At 37.1% G+C, this 18,534-nt stretch overlaps 1 protein-coding gene, 1 long non-coding RNA gene and 1 pseudogene across 11 annotated transcripts in view; 2 read left to right on the top strand and 1 right to left on the bottom strand.

Annotated features, from left to right (window-relative positions):
• Positions 1–18,534, top strand: part of LOC148723663 (uncharacterized) — a 270,515-nt pseudogene that overhangs the window by 170,893 nt on the left and 81,088 nt on the right.
• The window catches only part of LOC111331319 (voltage-gated inwardly rectifying potassium channel KCNH6), a 48,392-nt gene that overhangs the window by 14,543 nt on the left and 15,315 nt on the right, over positions 1–18,534 (top strand). Inside the window, exons 1-2 of one of the 10 annotated variants that reach the window (XM_022936410.2) lie at positions 3,943–3,959; positions 5,326–5,461. The exons of 4 other annotated variants lie outside the window; for them this stretch is intronic. In XM_022936410.2, coding sequence (XP_022792145.2) covers positions 5,444–5,461 — 18 coding nt within the window. In that variant the 5' untranslated portion in view covers positions 3,943–3,959; positions 5,326–5,443. Of the gene's footprint in view, positions 1–734; positions 818–3,763; positions 3,960–5,325; positions 5,462–9,817; positions 10,022–14,296; positions 14,443–18,534 lie in introns of those variants that run through there. 5 more of the 10 variants (XM_022936409.2, XM_022936404.2, XM_088732118.1 and 2 more) reach the window with 5 other exon arrangements.
• LOC148723664 (uncharacterized) lies at positions 8,318–9,351 on the bottom strand. The gene is made up of 2 exons (XR_015991355.1): positions 9,219–9,351; positions 8,318–9,007 (listed from the first exon to the last, which is right to left on the bottom strand). It is a non-coding gene; the product is annotated as an uncharacterized LOC148723664 (long non-coding RNA).

Genomic DNA, 18,534 nt, shown 5'->3' with positions numbered 1-18,534 from the left:
AATAAAAAAATAGAAAAAGTCTATTGACTTTTTAATGAACAAAGACTAATTAATCTTTTAAATATGTACAACAAAAGAAACATGAACAATGCAGAACACGTTTTTAGTGAAACGAAGACACGTAGAGAAAAAAAATCGTTAAAGTTTATTAAAAAGTGGCAGCTTCCTTTAAAGATATGACTTAAAGGTATCATTGATCAATATTTATTGTTTCTGTAGCACAGCATCAGTCTGTTAGTAGGTCAATATATCATTTGTAAATAACGAATTAACATACTTCAAGAGTTTTGCTTGTCATATGTGAAGTTTGTCGCTCCGAAATTTCATTTGAAACCGCTTTTATCTCTTTTTGATGATGAACCAATTGTGCAGCAACTGAAGCATAATTCATCCTTATCATGCTTTCCTATTGTGGAAGGATTGTATGAGAATAATTTTGTAATTGCATACAAGGTTGGCTTGCTCTCTTGTGTCGAGGAATGCGTTTTAATTTACATGTGTTTTGCCGTCCACAAGGATCGTTCCTTCGTTAGGCATCTATGCTATTTCCGTGGAAGTTAAACGCAGCTGTTTTTAGTTCGAGCTCTTTTCTCGGCTCTCCTTTTAGTCTTGTGGCTTCAAAAGACAATTCTTATCTCAGATGAAGTTGTGATTGAATGTGAAAAGGTGTTTGCCGATAGCATTTGTGCGAATTTATTAACACCTCAGACCTGATTTATCTCTTAATTGTCAAGAAGAAAACAAGGCTGGGATTAATGTCAATGACTTAAATATGAAAAGCCTCAAGACCAAACTGGAACAGATTGACAAAAATAAGGTGAGTCAGTGCTTTAGTTAGAGTCGCGTTGCAGCAAAGAATGAAAACGCACTGTTTGTTGAAAATTTGGTGATCACTGAGGTATTGTACTTTCCATACCACTTAAAGGGAATTTTTACCCTATGGTTTATTCGTAGATTTCAAAATTTCGTATAAGATGATTGTAAACTGCATAATTTAGGCTAGCTACGGCTTTTCTCTCTCGGATTTGAGGAAGTGAGCTAGTTGTCTGTCTGTTTGTACGGTCATAATCGGTAGCCATTTTGGTTAACAGTGTCCAAGTGCTTCTTTTGTTTAGTAGATCAATCGCCCTATAGTATCGTTTAGGAATCAATATCTGTCAATATTTTCAAGTTTATTAGAGACTTTCTTCGAACATTTGCGCTGTTTACAACTAATGCTATACATGTGTAATAATTTTGTTAAGTTTTTAGTCGATCGAGTCAGATATCAGCGTTAAAGAGTCTGAAAACACAGTTAAAAAACATTGTCCTCCCATCCGTGACAAAGGTTTTATCCAAAGCTATCGAAATCGAACTGCAACCTGGAGAAAATTACATTTACCTTTACAAAATGTCTTTCCCTCGATCTTAAGTGCGCAATTAACTGGTCAAAATTTTGTCCGAACTTGATATCAGAATATTTTTATTTCATAGACAACCTGTCTGTATCAGATTTAACTGCAAAGCAATTATTCAATTTGGCATCATACACAGACAAAAATGAAAGTGGAAGTTGAAATATTCGAAAATAAGCGTGATTAAGTTCCAAATATTGGAGCACAGTGCAATCAACAAAAAACATTAGATCTAACCGAAAAAAAAAAGATACAAAGTGTGACGTTATTTTCAAGTGCTGAGTACAAATACAGGTGCCTTAGGTAAAGATTACAAGTAAATTATTCCACAAAACATGCAGTTGCTTTTCAATCAATACATTGCAAAGCTACAGACAAACTATGCACTAGGCCGGCGCAATTTTAAGGGCACAGCCAGAAAGGAGAAAGGTTCTTACGCTTTCAAAGTTTTTCTAATAGGTTCCTCCGATTTTAGGTAGATACGACGCAGCCAAATAGTCCTTTCTGAGTTTCCTACTGCTAATTTGTATTCTGAAACTTTTGTTTTCGATCTCCAAGGAATTTGCACAAAAATGAAGAACTGATGTTGGTGACCGAACGAAAAGCTGTTAGCGACTTGAACCGTTTCTGCAAAGCACCTATTTAGTGCGATATTTTTCTCAATAGTGTATGGGCTGTTATCAATGAATGTTTTCCTCCTAAGATATTGCAAGACTGAGTTGAAATGTGTAGGATATTGATAGTAGAATTTCCGGGTGGGTTTGCTGTTTTGTAATACTGTTTCAAACTTGCAAATTATATCTTGGAAACATAACTTGCGCTAGTTTTCTCCGCCCTTGAATTATCGACTGAAATTTGTTTGAAGTTGTGGTTATTGCTCCGTGTCCTTTTAAATAACACCTGCGTCATTTGTATTCGTATCGGGATGAAACGAAACATAACTAGCACCGCGAAGAGCATGTCCTGTCCACAGTGAGACTGTGGCATATCACGTGACTATCTCATTGAAGTCAGCAGTTTTGGCAAGCTTCTTTTTCGGCCGAATAATGTACTTCGCTTCACTGGCATTTTTAGTATCATCGTTGCGAACGGCTGTCGAAAATGTAGACTTCCCCAGTTTTCGAGACCGTGGTAGTTGTTAAATGTTTAATTGATGAACTGTATAAAACAGGTTTCGTTTGGGTCTTCAGATCATTGAACACTAATCCGACATCTAGGCTTGGAAAACCCTGGAATTTGTGTGTTGTCATGGAAACTCGTAGAGACTGACCGAATGTTATATTTTCTGAGAACACTAAAGGACTGCTACATTAAACTTTATTCTTAAAAAATAATAGCTATTCAGCCTATTTTAATCAAATTTATTACAAGTAGTCAATACGAGCAACATGATGTCGAAGGCCAATTATTTGTTGAAGTTCTAGTTTTGTGTTTTAGTGTAGGATATCAGTGGTACACGTTTCCCAAGTGGCCTTCGATGTTTTCCAGTTTCCATTGTTGATCGAAGTCTAGATGTAGTTCTTAATTATCTGCACACTATAGATTTATTACTGCGAAAACGCATGCTTTGTTTTTAGATATCGCATAATTCGGAGTTGGAGATAATCGCACTGTCATGGATTTTCTTTTTTCCTTGTGGTATTAATAACATTTACTACCCCATCCTATGTCAACATTAACAAAAAACATGACATGACTTATTCAGAAATAATTCTAAACAAGTTCAACCTCTTAGAACAATTTACAGCTTAAAGTGTTTAAAAGGATTTTTTTTTTCAGCAAAACACGATTCTAAGTTGTTTACGTGTCCGCGAATGACTTAAAAGCTTATTCAAACTTCAACGGGCAGCTTCGGAAGTGCACTTCGCTTCTTCCAAAAAAAAATTCCTCTCCTCTTTAAATGTATGTTTTTTTATTTATTCCTGGGATAACCCTTGTTGATGAAACATTTGATGGTGCCTTGCTTTTCAAGGACTATTCATCTGGAAAACATTTTGGTGTGCCCTCCGTTGCACTTTCTGAGAAGTGTGATATACGTTTGTTGAAAAATCTGTTAACAATCAAAGATGCCTTGATATGGCGGAAATATAACACACAACGATAAAATCTTGGTGTTTTTGCGCACTGACCAACTGTAACTATAGCTTGACTGATCCTTACTATTAAGTTTAGATAGCAGTCCAAATAAAACGTGTCGTGTACTCAAGTATCTTTATCTTTTGAGGTGCTAATTTATGTGTCACACCGCTGCGATTTCACATTGTTAATGGTGAAATCCAGATATTCTTTATCCTTCTCCATTCACTCCAGATGTGAGCTAATGGACGCGTGTTACTTGCCATTGGCGAAAGAGGCCTCCTTGTGGCTTTATCTCAATTATTCATGATTTAAATCGCTTTCCAACTATGGTAAGAAGAGGGAATATTCAATATCTCGAAACACTGGTCATTAGTGTTGACGTGTGAAACAATCTTCTCGGTGTTTCCTTATGGCTTCGCGTGTTCTCCATCAGAGAGAATGTCAGTTAGAATATTCAAGCGGACGTTAACGGAAAATTTACTTCAGGTCAGTGTCGCGTCTCGTCTGTTTGCATGTAATTGAAATTATTTGAGGTATTCTTAGTCTTTGAACAATATCCCTGGAAGCTACAAATATCTGAATTACATAGTTTCTTAAGTACCGAATGCACAATTATGATTATAGCACCCAGAAATAATCTCTCGTGAACACTGAGAATCCACTTAGACAAATCTCCTTTTTTTATCTGCTACTTAGATATATTGGCTTTAAATCGGTTGAATCGTTTTTTATTTTTTTCAAAATCTCGTTAATGTTGTTGAGCCTCTGCAGCTGATTTTATGATCTTTCTTTAATGATATTTTAAATTGTCAGCGAATCTACATGGCATATGCTAGAGAAATCAAATTACCTACTTGAACTTTGTGACCCGAAAAATGTTTGCATTATTTTAATTTCAATACCAAACGATTGACCAAGGTGCATTCCATAAATATCACTTGTGCTGATACAGTAAAACTAGGTATATGCTGGGTAAACAATCAGTGTTTCAATACCTGGGAAAAACAACCTTCTAACGAGTCAGGAAGTGGACTTTGGTTACGCAATCTCAGTCTGTATATAAATCGAAACTTTATTATTGAATCCAGTTTAAAACGAATCGCCTCGTACTTTGGGGATCACTGATCCACACAGTATGAGCGCAGGTTGTTGCAACAGCGAGGTACTGTTACTGACCAACCTTGAATTCGATTGCAAAAACGAGCTGTGCGGGCTATCACCAACTCAGACTATCGAGACCACTCTGCCCCTTTATTCTCCAAACTAAGAATTTTAGATATTTTCCAAGTCAATACGTTTGAAATCGCTAAATTTATGTTTTATTTCAAAAATAACTTATTGCCCCCATTGCTTCTCGATCTTTTTGTAAGGAATAGCCAAATTCACAACTATGGTACCAGAACAGCCTGTAATTATCGAACGCATTTGTGCCGTACAAATGTCAAGCAGTTTACAATTCTCTACAAAGGTCCTAAAATTTGGAACTCTCTCCCTATTTCAGTCACTCGTTCGTCAAACTTTCTTAGCTTTAAAGCGAAATTGCAAGAGTTTTTACTTAAATAATCACTGAATTGGCCAAGCCGCAGCACTTTTTCTTTACTTAATTTATTATTATAAGTGAGGTGGCTCTCCCATAAGCCTGGTGGCTTCTTAGGTCTCCTCGCCTTCTGACTGTTATCGCTGTAATTAACTATTTTTTAATTGTTAAAATAAGGCAAATAACGATGATAATGATGACAGATCATTGAACTCCACTTGCTCCTTAAATTTCAGCTTTTAGTCCAATGATTGTTAATAGGTAATGAATTATGAAACTCAGCAGTGTTTTCTTCAACATTTCGCATGGATTTAGGTCAGGACGAGCTTAACTGCAATTTACTTTCCAACGTAATCCCATCATCATCATCATCATCATCATTGCCTTCATCTTCATCGACGTAAGACTCTGCCGAAGATTTACCACTGTCAACATGTACATCGCCAGAAAGGTAGCCGCTCAATTTACGAACTTCACAGGGAGAATGTGCATGAACTTATTAATCTTTACTACTTATGAGGTGAATCTAGGTGTGTTAAAAGAAAGTGATAAATCGATTCATCGGATAAATGATGTTGGTTTGGTGCAACTCCATGCAAAACAAGTGAAAAAAGCTACCATCAGTGGCTGAACTGGGTGAACCGTTTGCATTAATCCAATTAAGCAAAAGAGTCTTTGTCGTTGAATCCTTGTTAACGAGTGCTTTTCCAAGGCTATTGTCCAACAAATGTACAATTTCATGTTAGGAGCCGACCATTTAACTTTTGAGGGGGGAGGGGGGGTGGGTGATTTCTGGTCAACAAGAAATTTTTTTTCGAGCAATCTGCTGTGCAGGATATTTTTTCCGATTTTTTGGTACATTTTTTCTGTTACATTTGGGCTGCATGCAATTTTTTTCTTCCAACAAGCGCTTGCAGGAGATTTTTTTTTCAAAATCACCCACCCCCCTCCCCTCAAAAGTTAAATGGTCAGCCCCTTGTCGATCATTATTCTCGGGCTTGTGTACTTATGCGTCAAAATTCGTTTGTTTTTATTCTTCACACCTACTGGCATGAATATTATCAGTTTGTGAATGTTTCTTGGCAACAAAGGTACGTAGCCTTCGTCAAGTGGTGCCATTTAGAATTAAGCGTCGTACTTTCAAACTCATTCAGTAGAGTATGTTTAGTCTATCGGCGGAAAACATGGTTTTTCTTTGTGTATGGAGATGGTGTTAAATATTTACAACAGATGCGAACATTATGCAGGTAGAGTGACTTTATCATGATACAACTGTGTTCGAGTTAACTCTTTAGTGTATTTTAAGCTCTTAAGAGCTAAATGGCGCTTATCGGCCTCATGACAAGTTACCTCTGAAGTTATAGTTCCCCTTTGCTTAAGAGCCTTGTTCATGCGTTGGGGCCATTTTGTAGCGAGATGCCCCTCTTTATAGAGTAATCAACGAGAACAGTTGGAAAAAGCGGTATGAAAATTAAGTAACAACAAAGCATCCAGGTTTCTAACAGCAACAACACCAAAACAAAAAAAACAAATTTTATTTAAGCTTAATAAGAAAATTACAATGCTTGGGCCCTGAAGTAGCTAGGGCTATTTGAGGCGGGCACAAGAGAGGAAAATAAGAAAAGAAAAGAATTCTATAGAAAATGATTTATATGTATAATTATAATATATAGACGAACAATCCTAAAAGAAATCTAGTTTGCCGTGTGGCTTATAGACAGAATGAAACAGGAGGGCAGACTGTAGTATATACTGGAAGTACACACAGTTATAATTTTGAGAATTGTACTCTAATATCAGCAATTCTTACATAATCATCCTCTTTTTTCAGAATTTCAAAAAGTTTTTTCCTTATTGCGCTTTTAAATTGATTTTTTTAAAGTGTTTTGATAGGAAGTGGAATACTGTTCCAGATCAAGGTGCCAGAAAAAGAGAAGGCTCTCTACATATTTTCAGTTCTAACTTGTTCAACACAATAATTTTCAAACAACAACAAACATATGAAACATATGTATGAACTGCGGTTATGAAACATATATGTGCACGATCCTTCGCAGTAAAGCACTATTTGAGCAATAGTGAAAATCAGACCTGAAAAAAATTTCAGGCCTGTACGGGATTCGAACCACTGACCTCTGCGATACTAGTGCAGCGCTCTACCAATTGAGCTAACAAGCCAACTGGGAGCAGGCCATCAAATTAATTCGACATAAACCCGTAGATGATAAATCAAACAACAACAAACATATGAAACATATGTATGAACTGCGGTTATGAAACGTATATGTGCACGATCCTTCGCAGTAAAGCACTATTTGAGCAATAGTGAAAATCAGACCTGAAAAAAATTTCAGGCCTGTACGTTTCATAACCGCAGTTCATACATATGTTTCATATGTTTGTTGTTGTTTGATTTATCATCTACGGGTTTATGTCGAATTAATTTGATGGCCTGCTCCCAGTTGGCTTGTTAGCTCAATTGGTAGAGCGCTGCACTAGTATCGCAGAGGTCAGTGGTTCGAATCCCGTACAGGCCTGAAATTTTTTTCAGGTCTGATTTTCACTATTGCTCAAATAGTGCTTTACTGCGAAGGATCGTGCACATATACAATAATTTTCATTGGTAACACATCAAGTCTGTTAACTGTAGACAGGAGCCAGCTTTGTGAACATATTCTTAATGTTATCAGGAACGAGATTATTGTGGACATCGTACATTAAAAGGCTCATTTGCTCAAAGCACAAGAATGATATCGGCAACTGTTTAGTTTGTTAGAATAACGGAACTGCATGAGCTCTTGGATAAGTGAAGAACATTAGCCTAAGGGCTCTCTTCTGAAGAACTAGTAGTTTATGAAGATGCGCTTCAGCAGTGTGACCCCAAGCACAAATGCCATAGCTGATATAGGGTAAGATTAAAGAGCGGTATAAAGTGTGAAGTACATGACGGGGAACAAAATGTCTGAGCTTGGCGATAATTCCGATTGTTTTACTGACTTTCTGACAAATGTAATCTACATGAATTTTCCATGAAAGATTCGAATCTATGAGTTCACCAAGATATCTAATGTAGTCTTTCATTTGTAACAGTTGACTGGTGTTTGAATTGCTATTTACCATTTTAATATCAGGATAAAAAGGAACAGTCTTTTGGCGGGAGCGAAAGATAATATAATTGGTTTTTTCGATGTTCAAGGTTAATTTATTGACAGCTAACCACGAGGAAACTTTGTTAAGTTCTTCGTTAATCTCAGATTCAAGTTTTTTTTAGTTCGCCGTTTGCATAAATTAAACTGATATAATCGGCGAAGAAGTAAAACTGAAGTTTATTTGAAGACTTATATATATCATTTATATACAAGAGTAAAAGCAAGGGTCCTAGTACAGAGCCTTGGGGTACTCCACAGAGGGTTTGATGAGCATCAGATATATAACGATTGACGGTCGTGTACTGTTTATGACCAATTAGGTAAGACTTAAACCAATTATTCACTATACATCCATCACACAGTAATCTCGTGTGTGGGAAATTTACGTCTCCTTCCCCAACCCTGCAGGAGACGGGACCTCCATTTATTCGTCCTTATCCGAGAAGACCAGAATATCTAACCATTTCTTGAGGTTATAGAAAGGTAGCAAATTCTTCTCAATTATTTTGAGACCCTGAGCGTTGGTCCGGCCGGAGTTCGAACCCTCGACCTCCCGCACAACAGTCCAGCGCTCTATCTATTGAGCTAACCGGGAGGCGGTTTGATTCCTTCGGCCTCATGCCTTCTCAAAGACTCTTGAATACGGTCAAATTCTGCACGCAAAGTTTGAAGTTCTTTCATCATTGCGTCGTTTTGATGTTCTGATGTTGTAACTTTGGAGTTGTTCGCCCTTCCAGGCATATTCTACAGGATTCAAATCGCTCAACTCACTCAAGCACGTCCGTCCGCACGTCCGTCCGTTTCTTCCTTCCTGGAGTCAGGAGGCTCCCCGATATAGAGGCTTGGAACTAGGTGAAGAAGATACATGAACCTCCTTACAAAACATTAACCTAAAATCGATATTTCTTGATGTTCTTTTAACATCAATTAATAATTGCCAATTGTTATAAAACTCAAAAATTAGGCTGAGCTATTTTTGGAAATTATTCCGTTATTGTTGTTTATTGTGTTATTCCGCCTCGTGTACGGCTCGTTTCGCTACTAAGAAACTTAACTAACCGTGGATTTAATTTCAAGATGTGAACCGCCAAGTGTCATACAGCGTTTTGACAATAAACTGCGGTCTGTTTTGCGTTCCCTCTGCGTCGTGAGGTCGTTTTGTTTTCATAATCCTGACATCTTAGAATCGTTGAATGTCAGTGGAGGAGAAAGGCTAGGTGATGCTAATGATAAATAGCCCCTCAAATTTTAGCTCAGTTCTGTGTGCTATATTTGCTTTCGGTATGTTGTTATAGTTCTCTCTCAGTGTTTGTTGAATCGCAATTAGCGGGACTTCTTCGTGGTATGCCCTAATATATTCTTGGGGTATGAGCAAAGCACAGAGATGCCCTTGGGGAAAAAGATTCTTTCTCTATCATATCGTTGTCTTGGTACCAGTAGGACAGGAGCGTTTTAGAGAAGAAATGAATTGTTAAGCTGCCCGGTTTGCTTATCAAACTCTCACTAAAATTTTTCTCTGAACAGCTTGCTAGTTCACTCGTGGACCAACTGGCGCGAATTTTGTGGTTATTGCTTCCTTGATTTCTCTTCACATATGCGCACCCGCGGTGAGCCTGAAGTTAAAATGTAAATTAGAAATTTCATTATTGCTACTTCTCCGGCTTATTGTGGTGCGTTTCGTAAACTTGTTAACTTACTGTCCCAAAGAAAAATATGCCATGGTTGACAGCTGACTTCGATACTTAGAACCATCAGTAAAACCGATCGCTGTTGTAAAACTCCACGCGTGGAACACGATGTCGTCTGAATCACTGCTAGTCCACGATTCGGATGAAGGCGGAATTCTTCAGTGGTCACTTCGGGTAGGTCTGTGACCATATTTATCAAAAAATACTTCTGCTTTGTTCTGTCTTTACCCATGTATCACAAATGCGGTCATTTGGATTAACTTTGATGTCAGGCGCGTTACGTTATTTATCAGTATCTTGGTCAACATAGAAATGCATGTCAAAATGAAATCAGCCATTGCGTAAATGATAATGAGGCTTTTATTTACATCCAGTCACCAACACCATTTCTGTTTGGTAATTCTGACCAACGTTCGCCGTACGTAACTGGGGAGCTTTTCCACCCTCCGTCACCCTTTCGCTATTGATTTTGTTCTTTGATATAATTTGATTACATCGTACTTCAGGGACAAAAAAAAACGCTGTTAGACCAGGCGAAAGAGAGACATCATCGCGGTCCACTTTTCAGTTTTTATTGACTTTTCCAGTTTCCATCGTAGAAGAAATAAAAAAACGAAGGGAAAAATAGGTTGCTTTACGTTATGAACAAAGATGTAATAATAATGTATCAGTTTCTGTAACCGGTCCAAGAATTTTTTAACATTGATGCGACCACCTGCAATAGTTGGCACTCTTACATGTCTAAAGTTTTCAGAGGGCCTATTTGTTTACTTATCAGCCACTTCATGTCCTCGCGGCAACAGGAAAAGGAAAATGTTTTGACAGCTAAGTAAAAATTCAGTTTAAGCGTTTTCGTCGGTAACCAACGTTGTGTCGTAATAGTTGGAATCGACAGAGGCCCACAAGTGTATGCACAAATCGTTTTTCTATCACGTAACAGGATGACTTGGAGCAACACCGACTTCAATTTGATAGTCAGGAAAATGATTTGACATTAATCTTAACTTATCTAGCATAAAGATTGAAATTGAGGCTTGAAATCGCGGTTATCAGTAGAAGAGAAAATTGCTTGTATGGCTTGTCCGTTTCTTTCTTAAAGTTTTAAGACAGCAATTTCCGGCTTGCCTTGAAGTCGAAGTCAATTTCGTTCACGCGAGCAATCTATAGAATTCCCTTGCTTGCCTGGAGTTTTTTAAAGCTTGTTTAAATGTAAATATGACTAGAAGCCATTTGAGGGAACCACATTCCCTAATCATAAACAATCACACTATTCGCTCTCTCCGTTATCTGTCAACTCGCCGCACTACAAATTTACAGACACTGGCCATATTCATTTAAAACCCCCAACTATCAGCAAATAAAGTATTTTTGGACAAGAGCGATTTTCGAAAAAAAAAAAGTCTAGTTTCTCCTAACTTTGAAGGATTTAATTTGATAACTCTTACCACATCTATTTTCTTGAACTCCTGCTAATGAATCTTACAACCGCCTCCCAGTTAGCTCAATGGATAGAGCGCTGGACTGTTGTGCGGGTGGTCGAGGGTTCGAGCCCCGGCCGGACCAACACTCAAAGGTCTTAAAACAAGTGAGAAGAATGTGCTACCTTTCTATATCAAGAAATGGTTAGATACTCTAGTCTTCTCGGATAGGGACGAATAAATGGAGGTCCCGTCTCCTGCAGGGTTAGGGGTAGGAGACGTTAATTTTCCCTTGCAGGAGATTACTGTGTGATGGATGTCCTCCCCTTGGGTGGTTACTGGGTGGGAATTGGCCCTGAAAAGCCCCCGTGGGGAGTGGTCAATTAACATATGTATGTATGTATGTATGTATGTATGTATGTATGTATGTATGTTCTCCTGCGATGCTCTTTATCTTTGACAGCTTGTGTCTGATCGATATAAGGAGAACAATGCAGTAAACAATAAAAAATGCTTTTATTGTTCGAGTATTTTCTCTTTTTCGCTTTGCTCCTTCATGCATTTGTGTGTAAACGATCAGAATTGTCAAAAGCATTGAGGTGAGGTGCGGAGGTTATCATTACACAGCAAATTGTTCAAAAGATACCAAGCCAGAAGATCGACTTGTTTTGATGTAAAACTGATCTTGTTTCTGGCAGAGCCGTCAGTAAACAATTCATATTAAGAGTTATTTTAGGGTCTTTTCTTGTTAAAAAGGAATTTATTTACCAGTTCTACAAAAAAGGAACATCAATAACAGTAGGAACAAAAACAGCAATTCAACGAAAAAAAAACCATAACAGACAAAAACGAATTATAATTAATTTTAATCATCAAACCGTCTCTTCAATTTTACTTTTAACATATAAGACATCGAATATTACATAATTATAAAAATGAGACAAACAAAAAGGCAAATAGCGTCGCGCGCGAATGACGTCAGTGACTAATTTTCAATTTTTGTCTGTTTTGACATTTTTCTCATTTTAATGACAAAAGTTACACAAAAGTGAGGGATTGTCGAATGTTAATTTCAATTTGTTTGTCTGAGTTTTGGGTCTATTAGTAGTAATAGCGGGCACCGCTGTTAAGTCTTACAGTACTAAACTCTGACTAGATTTAGAGCAATAATCAACCAAACTGTGCGCAGCTAGATGTTTTATTTGTGATCAAGTGTTTAACTCAGCCGGTCTAATCATCGCTGTTATTTTCCTATTGTCAACAACATATCTCGTTCCGAGACAACAGCGACGCCGTGGACAATGTCGTTAAAAAGGAAGCTATATTTTACTCAAGAATCTCGTGATACTCAAAGTCATCTAGTTTGTTTCTCACTGTCAAATCTATCTTAAAACTGAATATGGAACACAGTGTTAAATTAGAAATAGAACTTTGAAAATTAGCCGCCGTCGTTCACGTTCTCTAGACAAAGCCAAGTTGGGGTCATTTCACGTTGTTGTTTTGCAGAGAACGCAAAAAGATTAAAAAAGATTTATCACGCACGAGCACATCCATTGTTCTGCTCATTAAACATTTTGTTTTGTGACAAAACTGGATGTACCAGTAGGTTCAAGAGCGCAATGCGTAGTTTAAGTTTGCACTCTTTCGAAAGTTACGCTTTTAGAGAGAGATAAATCCACGGCCAATTTAAAAAATGCTACGACAAACATTTAGCTTGGTTTTTCTGTCATGTAGTGATCAATTTCCTAAAAAGAATTAATAAATGAATTGGAGAAAAATATACGCTTTTCCCAAATCGTTCAAAATTGTTTCGAGTAGTGTGCACTGAGGACGTACTGAGGAAATTTTTTTTTCAGTAAATAAAAACTTGAAAAATTGTTTGAAATACAGTCGTGCACCTCGTGATGTATTATCGCTTGCGGTTTTTAATTGCCCCCGCTCTCGGTTCGTGCTCTTGAAAAAAAAGTAAATAAAACTGCAATCCTTCTCATAAAAAAAAGAAAGGCACTCGCATCCATCTGATATCCTATACCTGTTATTATGATCATATCCGTAACCTTATGTCATCATCATTATCATCATTATTATCATGATCATAACTATTTTTATTACTCGCGTTTTAAATTTTCCTCCGTACCACAATGGTTTTATTTCTTTTATTTTTCTCATTTGCCTAAATATGCGCTTAGTTTGGTAAATTTTAATCATTTGCTGTATTCTATAGTCTACGATGAAATGTTGGCCGAAAGTCTTGAGGGTTAGGTTTCTTGCGTTTTTGTCAATTGCCGCATATGGTATCAATGGTTTCCCAAGATGCTTTGCTTTAGATTGCTTCAATAGTGGCCTAATACTACTTCTTTAACATTGTGTAATTATGTCACGTTCGAATTGTGGTCGGTTTTTCCGCACAAATTCATAAATTTAGATGAACTAATCAACCGTACACGTTTTACCTGCAGTGCATTTTCTTTTTTTTTTACTATTTTAAAAGTTATTTATATTGGAAGTCTACTCTAAGTTCTCGTTATTTGGCAAGTTCATCGGTTTTGAATTTTCACTTGCTAAAAATTGGACGCTCCAGCACACCCGTTTTAATAATATATGATTTTGTTCATTTTAATAATTCACTACTTATTCAACATTTTCTTTTTATATTCGAAGTTTTCTTAAGTGCTGTGGGAAGGAAAAACCTAGTGAGAAAATATTTTGTACTCTTGTAGGAGTAAACGAATTTCTAGCTTGCGTTTTTGTTTTGTAAGAAGTTCAATTTACGTTTTCAAATATAAGCTTGCACTTAAACTGCTTTTTTGTCGTCAATATTAACTAGGGCTGTAACGGTTTCGTATAACTTGTAGGAAATTCAAATAAGTTCTTCTGATCATTTGATATGCAATTTTTAAACCTCTTTAATGACATGCCCCTAGCATTTTTGTTATCGAGACCTGTTCGTTTGGAGATATGAATACTTCAATGATAGATCCGGGAATTTTGCAAAATAAAACAACATAATTGTTTTGGATTCAGCGTCTGGGCAATATCGCTTTTGCAATGTCATGTCCGCCGCGGAATATCGATTTCGTTCAGGAATACTCTGTAATTCACAATCAACGCTTTGTTAGACGTCCAAAAACTCTGAATATCTTTACCAGTAGAGGAGAAGGGGGAAATAAGTGAAAGGTATAATGTAAAATCAATTTTAGTCAGTCTAGATCATATTTGATATTAATTCAGTGGAGAACAGAAAAGGGTGTCAGCTATTTCCGCTTACCTGCGAGTAAATCATTTTGTTTTGGTTCAGTGCCAAAGAAAAAATATTTTTTCTCCCTTAGACGCAAGATACACGTTGAAAACACAGCGCGACACGATATTTCAATGTACTAAATTTGTTTAACGCACCAAATATGCATAATGGAAGCGTGTGTAGGTAAGCTAATGAGTTTCATTTACCTCGTCTGTTATTTCAGTGCGATCGTTTTATCCACAACCGGGCAGATTCTATTCACTTATTAACTGACCCTAAACTGCCGAGTTTTATTCATGAATCTACCATCGGTCAGATTTCATGTTACGTTAGGCATCAGTTATATAGGAATGGAGCTTAAAAATAGATATCTGAAACTGTCTCGCGACAACCGCCCTCTTGGTGCGTTTTAGATAACTAATGTCTCTAGGTTAGCCAAGTATTTTGTAAGTACTTTTCTAAGGAAAGGAAGTACTTCTATCGCGATCATCTCTTGGCGAAGAAAACAGAGAGAGCATTATTTGAGTTTTTGTTGATTTTTCGCTTCATCCTTTCAACGGCTCAGTTAAATATACATGTATCACGTTTTATTCATTTGGGATTATTTAAACATTCTGTGCCTATGAAAGCAGACTCTCATTACAGAAGTTTTGCATTCATTATTATACTTGCATGATGTGCTTTGGTTTCAGTTTAAAACTCCAAAAAAACATATATTTTCCGTAAAACTATTTCGATCACCTTCTAAAATTTCATAACTTTGTGTGAACAGCTGTTTGCTGAGAGTGTTATGACTTAATGCGGTTTCATCTCGTTTGTTTTCAAAATTCGTATATGTTGTGAGTAATGCGTGTCAGCTTATTGTCACTAAGCTGGTGCATATTACTGTAGGGACACTTTTGTCACTTTAAGCAAAGGTTTAAGGTTAAGGAGGTGCCTTGGCCTATACCAAAATTACGACGTCTGTAATTAGCATGAATGACGCTAGATATGCGCTTAAAACCTTGTACAGGAAAGTTTTCGAATTAAAAGAAGTCTGTCAAAGTAGATGGTGTCTAAACCACACAGACGGTTAAGTGGCTAGAACATAAGATTAAAACTCTTAGTTGCTGTGACGCTTTTGTTTTTGTTATTTTAATCATCAGATTTCTTTTTTCTTTCTGAGCGTTTTCATAGTCGCTCACGTTGTTGCTTGGTTTAATGTAATATCTTTTCATAAGAGTATCAAAACCACACGATAAAAAAAAGTTGATCGGTGCTAAGACTTGAAATGTTCTGTCCTGTTTGTGATTTTCAAGCTTCTCTGCGATGTTCGATTTTAGCTTTTCCGCCAGATGTTTCTTTCTGTTGTTCACAGATGCCGCGAGAACAAACCCCAATTTAATCTTTCCACGCTTTTGTTATAGGGCACTTGAGAAAAAGGAAGCTTAGCGGCGACTGTTTTTGATTGGCTAATTTTCTGTGTAGACTCAATTTGCTGAAGTCTTGTTATTCATATCCATATCAATTCCGAAAGCCGATAATAGAAAACAAAACTGTCAAAGAATAGAAGTTATTGCATTCAACGACCAGCAGTTCTTCCCTAAGCTTGAGAGGGCCTTCTTAGTTCTTGCAATCACCATGATAAATATTTGGTCAAAGATTTTATAGACAATTTATCTAAATTGCGAAAAAAATTGTTATAATTAACATCTTTCTCTAAATAGTCTGTTTTATTTTCTGGAGCAGTATTTAGTTATGATTTTAGTCCTTTTTTTAGGTTAACATTTAGTTAAGGTTTTATATTAGGTGGACGTGCTTAGGTTGTCTACTGATCTTGCCTTTACCCACACGAAAGTTCTTGTTTTTGCCATGACAGTCGAAGGTTTATGTTTACTCGGAAGCATTAATTGAGTTGATGTTCATTTTCGAGACTTCTTGTGAAAGGGTTTGGGTTATTTTTTGTTCTGGCAACAAATGTTTGATTTTGACTGAGTTTGCCGGCATGTTCACTCGTGCCTAACGGTAGGGAATACAAAAGCATGTCTTACTATACAGTTCGTCGTTGGTACGGTTCGTGGATCAGAGTTCAAAAGAGAAAGAGTGGATCAGAGAGGAAGAGAGAGAGAGAGAGAGAGAGAGAGAGAGAGAGAGAGAGAGAGAGAGAGAGAAAGAGAGATAAAATCTGATAATATATCTTGATAAAAAGGCTCAAGTTGTTTTGCTAGGATTCGTTCAAAAATGTTATTGAGGCCCGAAAGAACAGATACGGGTCTATAGTTCTTTTTACAAAATTCCTCGTTCTTCTAAATTAAAGGGGTCACTTGCCCCATTTTCCAGCGTGAAGGATAGTGACCTAGATTGATTGAACAGTTCAATAATTTTGCAAGAGGCTCTGATACCACCACGGATGAAGAATCCTTCAGTAATCGTGAAGGTATAAGGTCATGGCCGCATGATTTACGCGTATTCATTTCTGACAAAAACTTCTTCATTTACTTTGAGTTAGTAAGTTCAAAATCGAAATTTGTCGTCATGTTTGAAGAGTGGTTAATTAGTATGGCCTGAATGCTTTGATGAGTGCTGGAAGCAGTTCCAAATTCCTCCTCGTTTATCTCTCCTGCTGCATCAACAGCTCGAACCACTTTATCTCGTGAACTGTTCGGACTTTGGGAAAAATATTTGGCAAGCTTTTAACTTGGACTTATACCAGTATGTACTCAAAACAGTATCAAATTCTGGAGGGTGCCATGTAGACTCAAATTTTGATATTGCTTGCATCTCACAAGGACACGTTCTTAAGATAAAATGCAAGAGAGTCTATAAAAATAAGTTGCTGACAGAGATTAAATATCTTTAAGTTAACTTTTCAAGTGCTCCGCGCCCGAACAAAACTGGCTTAACAAGTTACGCACTTACACGTTTGTAAAACACTTGGAACTTTTTTCTTATTATTTAAGTGACATTTGGTTTACCAAAAAGGTTACACGCCACAGTCCACTGTTGAGTTATGATCATAACAACGAAAGAACTATAAGATAAGAGTCGCTTGAGGCGATAGCCGAGAGTGACTTAGATTCTTAAGTACTTTGCAAATATCCCAGGTGCATCCATAACTCGATAGCATAGGTTTTAACAACGGTTTTTCCTGAGAACGCAGCTTTTTCCGTTTAACGTGTGTGGTTCTTACGCAATCCTTGACTCAAAAGTTAAAGGAATGGACAATTGGAATGATATGGAACGAATCGTGGAGTTCCAATATTTCAGTATCACAGAGGATCTATATTTTATAGGTAGCTATTCACTTTCGCAAGGAAATCGAAGTAAAATATAAAAACTCGCGAATTAACAGCATTTTCATTTTTCGACCTTGAACGTTTGCATCATATTGCGACACATTAGTGCGCCTGCTAAGACTGAAGGCAATCGTCAGCGGTCACCCTTGCGCAAATAGTGGACGCTAAATTGACTAATGGGGGGGCTTTAATTGAGCTGTGTTAATAAGTAGTTAATCCTCATTTCAATGATAAAACATGAAACTTTAGGGAGTGAAGATTACACCCTTATCTTGGAAGTACTTTTTGTTCGTTTGTTTTTGCTTTTGGGTTTTGGTGTTTTTTCGTTATTTGAAATTAGCGGATGACGTCTCATTTGAATACCCATATCTCTTAGTGATGGTGGTAAACTCGTGTCATTGAATAGAAAACAATTAGGTATCCTACAAGAACAAATGTAGTTGAACTATGCCCAGTTGATAATACCGTTTTTCAGTACTGAAATCAGATTAAAGAGTCATTGTGTAGTGTAAGGTTATCTCGCAGCTTGAACCGAGCACCAAGAAATCTAAAACTAAGCGATCAATCTTTAACACTAATCTATCGTTAAGTAAGAAACTACAAAAGTCAGCGTAAAGTAGGGTAGCTTACATGCCGTCAGTTTCGCAAATGTTTGATTCCTCTTTTAACATTTCATTTGCAACCATGCACGCTCTTTGGAATGGACGATACCACAGATGCTCTAGTCAATGCCTGTTCTACATGTCCAAACCG

The sequence above is a fragment of the Stylophora pistillata genome, chromosome 9 (genome assembly GCF_964205215.1).
Source record: "Stylophora pistillata chromosome 9, jaStyPist1.2, whole genome shotgun sequence".
Classification (NCBI taxonomy): domain Eukaryota; kingdom Metazoa; phylum Cnidaria; class Anthozoa; order Scleractinia; family Pocilloporidae; genus Stylophora; species Stylophora pistillata.
This window is presented reverse-complemented; position numbering and strand designations above follow the sequence as displayed.